The following is a 5350-nucleotide window of genomic DNA, read 5'->3' on the forward strand; positions in this document are numbered from 1 at the left end:
CATACACACACACAATTTTGATGTATATAATTTTTCTTTGTCAATTATACCTCAGTAAAGCTGGGAAAGAATAAGTATATTAAAAGTATTGTAAGTCAAATGACAACTGCTCAGAGAGGCTCTCTCCCACCCAAACGACAAGTATTTCCATTGCTAGTAAGACTGAGATTGTTCTCGACTATTTTTGTGTCTCTCCACAATGAAGCGCAGTTTCTGTGACAGTGAGGACCTTGCCTGTCTCTGTATCTACAGATCCTGGGATAGTGTCTGGCACGTTCAGGTCCACCATAAATGCTTGCTGAACAAGCAGATGGATTTGTTAGTTCTGTATCCATTTCACAAACAGGCAAACGGTGGCCCTGGAGAGTCATAAGTGCCTCTGTCCAAGTTAGCCCAAACAAGATAGCTCTGGTACAACTCCCCTTAAATTCTTCCTCCTGGGGCAACAACACGGGGATGCCAATTCTCTAACACAGCGCTCCCCACGTGCTCGTCCGTCCTCGCAGTGTCGCCTGGGCCCAGCCAGGGGGCACCAGAGACGGGGAAAACCGAGAACCACCCGCGATGTTGGTGCCAGGAGGAGGGGTTTCCGCTTCCGGCCACGACCAGCTATTTCCGTTTCCGGCCACTTGGCTTGTAAAGCGTGGAAGCGAGGATGGACGGGCTGGTGGCTCAGTTCTCCGCGCGGCTCCTGCAACAGGTCTGTCACTTGGGACTGGTGGAAAGGTCCAGAGGGGAGGGACCAGGTCGCAGCTCCTGTTGGGGCAGCGGCAGCGAAGCAAGGACTATCTGGAAAACCGAGGCCTGCGCTGAGGCGCTCTCCCAGGGCTGTTTCCTCTTCTGTGGGAAAGGGGAGGGACGGAGCGGAAGAAAAACTCGTTCTGAGGCTCGTGTGGCCGTGTCTTTCAGCAAAGTGGCGGGTCCTGTATTCTCCCGTACTTCCCCAGGCTGACGTGGCCAGAGGACTGGTACTTGGGGTGTTCAGAGCTGCTCTCTCCACCTCTGCCTCCCGACTCGCGCGCTTTCAAAGGTGCCGGCGAATGGGCGCGGTGGATACGATCGGGTGCGCTGCCGAGCTTTGCGACTCACGTCGTTCTGTGTAATTCTGAGCTAGAGCGTTCGTGATTAGCTTGGGTTGGTTCGTTATCAGATGCGGATGTGCGCCTTTTCACCATTGGGGAGGGGAGCATTCACGACTCTAAAAAGCAAAAGTGGAACCAGTCTCATCTTTTGTGCACGGTAGGGGAGACTTCATAAGAAATACTTAATCCTATTCCATCCTGTTACAAGGGCTTTCTGCCAGGTCAGCAGTCACAGAGTCCGAGCTGGTCGAGTAAATGGACCAGCTCTTCACTGTTGAGAGCTTAATGTCTCTTCATGTGTCGTAGAACTGCTTGCCTGGGTAGTGAGCAGAGTTGTAATTTCTGAAAATTGTTTAACCTGGTGTCCGGGACAGTGTAAATTTCTGTCCGCCCTCCCCACTCGCCTCGCCCCGTTGTAATTTTCTCCTGGTAAATACTGTGAAATTTCAATTAAGAACTCATCCCCTGAATTTAGTAGGTAAGTTGGAAACTGTTTCCGATTTGAAATGCCTTTATTTTTAGGTATTAATGTACCAAGTTTGGTCTAGGACCTGAGACATTAGAAATTGACAGGAAGATATGGGGAAAATGTTTAAAGCAGATATTTGAAGTGGTTTGAATGCAAGAAAAGGTGGTTTTTTTGTATTTTTGTTTTTTTCTGTGTGGTGTTGGGAACCTAATCCAGGGCTACTCCCGTGCTAGGGAAGTGTTCTTCATCTAGGGGCGCTCCCGGTCCAGATGTTTGGTTTTAAGATTCCCAAGCCTATAAGATTTGGGAATAAAGGTAGTTTAATCAGCCTGACGCTTAACTCTTCTTACTAATTCACAGTCATCTGTTGAGCTGAAGAAAAACTTAAGATTATTTCATTGTATTCTTAACGTTCCTTTCTACGCACGTAATTTTATGTTATCAAAGATAATATACTAATGTCAGCAAGAGTCTTAGGAGGAAAATATAACCTGTTAAAGGGAAAATTCATTTTTAGCACCCCCTGCCATGTCTTGTGGAGAGGGGAAATGAAAAAGTAACCTACTGTGAAGTCATCGATCATATTGGACTGAAAAAATGACTTTCCTGTATAGGAAAAGGAGATTAAGTCTCTGACTGCTGAAATTGACCAGTTGAAAAACTATAGTTGCTTGGAAGCCTCTCCCAATTTGCAGCAGTTGCAGGAAGAAAATTTAAAATTAAAGTATCGACTGAATATTCTTCGAAAGGTGAGTACTCTGGGTAACTTTGAAAAAAACTCAGAAGGCACTTTTTCGATCTTCATTTAATTGTCTACCTAGATTACAGAAAAATGTAAGTAGGTTGAAAATTTTTCAATAGCTGAAGCCCACGCTTTAAAAATTTTTGTTTTAATTTTTAAATAATTGCTGTTATAAAGGAAATATTTTTAAATATACCCATATATGTTCCTATCCTAAATGGGTTATTTTACAGTTTTATTTTTGTATTTTATGTTTTACACATCATTTGGGTTTTTTTCTAATATTACAAAATATTTTTTCCATGAAGCTTGTGATCTATTTAATGGCCTCAAATTTAAAAAATGATATATTTTGTCCAAAAAAATGAGCTTGCTTCAGGTTTTTGGTTTGGTTTTTAAGTTTGCTAATGACACATTTCAGAGTATGACCTTATTCCTTTAAACGCTTTTGTGTATGTTACTTTCAGGCAGTTTCACAAGTATTAATCCTCTCAGCTAACTCAGCAGCTTCTGTTTTACTTACACCCTTTTCCACTGAGCTGTCCTTTTCAAAAATTATATATTTACTTAGTATTTAGAATTAACAGATCTCTCTCCTGCTGACATTTTTGAATTGTTATGATAGTGTTTGTGTTGCAAAATTACATAGATTTTTTTTTAAGTGCTCTGCTTCTAAATTGCTTTTTCCTGGTACTGGGAATTGAATGTAGGGCCTGGCACATAGCAGGCAACTACTTTATCCCTGAGCTTATTTGTTTTGTTTTGTTTTTATTTTATTTTAACAACCAAGTTGCTCAGGCTGGCATCACACTTGAGGTTCTCCTGCTTCAGCCTCCTGAGTAGCTGGAATTCTGGAATTTGTGGTGTGTCCTTGTGCCTGGCAATGCTTGTAATTTTAATTTTCTTGAAATCTTTGGTGTTTTAGGACGTAATTTTTTTTTTTTTGCATAATATGAGGTGTTTAGAATGTGAATAGTTATCAAGTTGTGTAGAGAAAGAGGTGTAACTCCTAAATCTACTAGGTCTCTGAAATGTGAGTTTTTGTTCTCTAAAATCAAAGAATGAATTCTAGGAACAACAGAGGTTAAGAGTAGGAAAGTTTTATTGAGAGAAGGAAAACTTCTGTCTAAGAGACAGAAGGGAGACCAGAAGGGTCACCCACCCACCCCACTTCTCAAAGATGTTTTATACAGCAGAGCCATGTGGTGAGGCAGGTACAAAGCGGGTCAAAACTATAAGACCCAGTGGAAAATTACAAGGTGGGTATGAGGTGGGGCAAAACCATGCCAACCAATAAAATTACAAGAACAGTCACCCAGGTAGTATTGATTAGATGGGGGAGCAAGTCACGAAGCAAGGGTAAAGGGATTTTCCATAAGCCTTTTTGAAAAGTCTGGGTTAAGGGACACCCCCCCATGCCTACTTAGAATATCAATCACTGCTATTTATCCCCAAGGGATGTATCAGGGTACAGCAGTTTCTCTCCTGTAATTCTAGCCTTCAGTGAATGTGTCTTGATTTTGTCCATGTTGGCTCATGGGCTGGCCCTGTCTAACTGCCTACAAGATATCTAATTAACTTACCTATCTGCAATAATGCCATAGGTAATATTTCTTATGGAGGTTGCCATTTGGGAGAAAGAAAAGACCTGCATATATCAAATAAATAGGGAAAAAATGTTAGATTATAATCATAGTACATAGGGGGGCATGGTGGCGCACGCCTATAACCCCAGCACTCGGGAGGCTGAGGCAGGAGGATCGCTGTGAGTTCGAGGCCAGCCTGAGCTACATAGTGAGTTCCAGGTCAGTCTCAACTACATAGTGAGACCCTGTCTCAAAAAACCAAAAAAAAAAAAAAAATCATACAGAAATTAAATACAGTAGATTTTGTGTGCATATATGTATGCTCATATACATATATGTACCATTATTCCTCTCTTTTAAAACAAACTGAAGCTTAGCGCGGTGGTGCACCCCTGTATTCCCAGATACTTGGAAGGCTGAGTTAGGAGAATTTCTTGAGCACATGCAGTTGGAGACCAGCCTGGGCAACATAGCAAGTCCCTGTTGAAGAATGGAACTCCTGAAGGACCTGTTTCTAGGTCCTGAACAAAGAACTATATAGACACGGAGGCAGTGAGTTTGTAGGTTTATTGACAATGGGAGAAAAAAGTACACTGTGCAACAGGCCAGTGAGGAAGGCTCACAGCAGCCCCAAGGATAAAGGGAAAGAGGCCATTAGTATTCATTAGTTAGCTCCACCTGGATTGGCTCCTACCTTGTATAAATATAAAATGAGAACCAAGACCTGTCATGTAAAGGTACAAGAACCCAATAATGAATATAACTGTATTGTATACCTAAAATTTACCAATAAACTCAATGACGGGCGGGGGGAAGATAGCATTAGCACAGTTCTATCAAAAACTCAAGTGGTCTCTGAGTATAACTTGTCCTGAGGAAAACCGTTTTTCTAAAGTAAAAGAAGATGATTTTTTCTAAGGTGGGGCAAAGGAGAAGAGAGCATACAGCTCTGGACAAGTTGGAAGCATTCGAAAGGATATGGCAAAACTTACTGGACCTCTGGCCAGAGTGAATAAAGGATCTGGAATGGTGTCTTTTGATTGGTCATGCCCAAATGAAGGATTAAGGGTAGCATGTTCTGATTGGTCCTGTAAACGATGCTTGGGAGCTATGCCCCTGGAGTTATTTTGGGTTCCGTGCTCTATGCACATCTTTTTAGGAAGCATCTTAACTGGTTAGTCGTGGATTTTTATGACTTCTTACCTGTTCGCCTAGTGGGCTGTCCAGTTTGCCTCAACCCTAATCTACTACCTCATCCTACCTCAAAAAGAAACACAACAATAATTTTAAAATAGGTTTTTTTTATTGTAGATAATGGTCTTCAGTCATATTTTTAAAACTTTATTCTTTGCTCTTGGAAATCCTTAGATTGGAAGAAGTATGTCTTTCATTTTTTGAGAGAGTTATCACAGAGGATTGTTGAGTTTTGTTTGATTTTCTTTCTTTTTTTTTTTTTTTTTTTTTTTTTTTT

General features: G+C 41.5%; 1 protein-coding gene across 1 annotated transcript in view; it reads left to right on the forward strand.

The window, feature by feature from the left end:
• Positions 1–602: 602 nt before the first annotated feature.
• The window catches only part of Rars1 (arginyl-tRNA synthetase 1), a 44986-nt gene continuing 40238 nt past the window's right edge, over positions 603–5350 (forward strand). Inside the window, exons 1-2 of the mRNA XM_010622219.3 lie at positions 603–700; positions 2166–2300. Coding sequence (XP_010620521.1) covers positions 656–700; positions 2166–2300 — 180 coding nt within the window. The 5' untranslated portion in view covers positions 603–655. The remainder of the gene's footprint in view (positions 701–2165; positions 2301–5350) is intronic.

The sequence above is a fragment of the Fukomys damarensis genome, unplaced genomic scaffold (genome assembly GCF_012274545.1).
Source record: "Fukomys damarensis isolate Sample0158 unplaced genomic scaffold, DMR_v1.0_HiC HiC_scaffold_9, whole genome shotgun sequence".
Classification (NCBI taxonomy): Eukaryota; Metazoa; Chordata; class Mammalia; order Rodentia; family Bathyergidae; genus Fukomys; species Fukomys damarensis.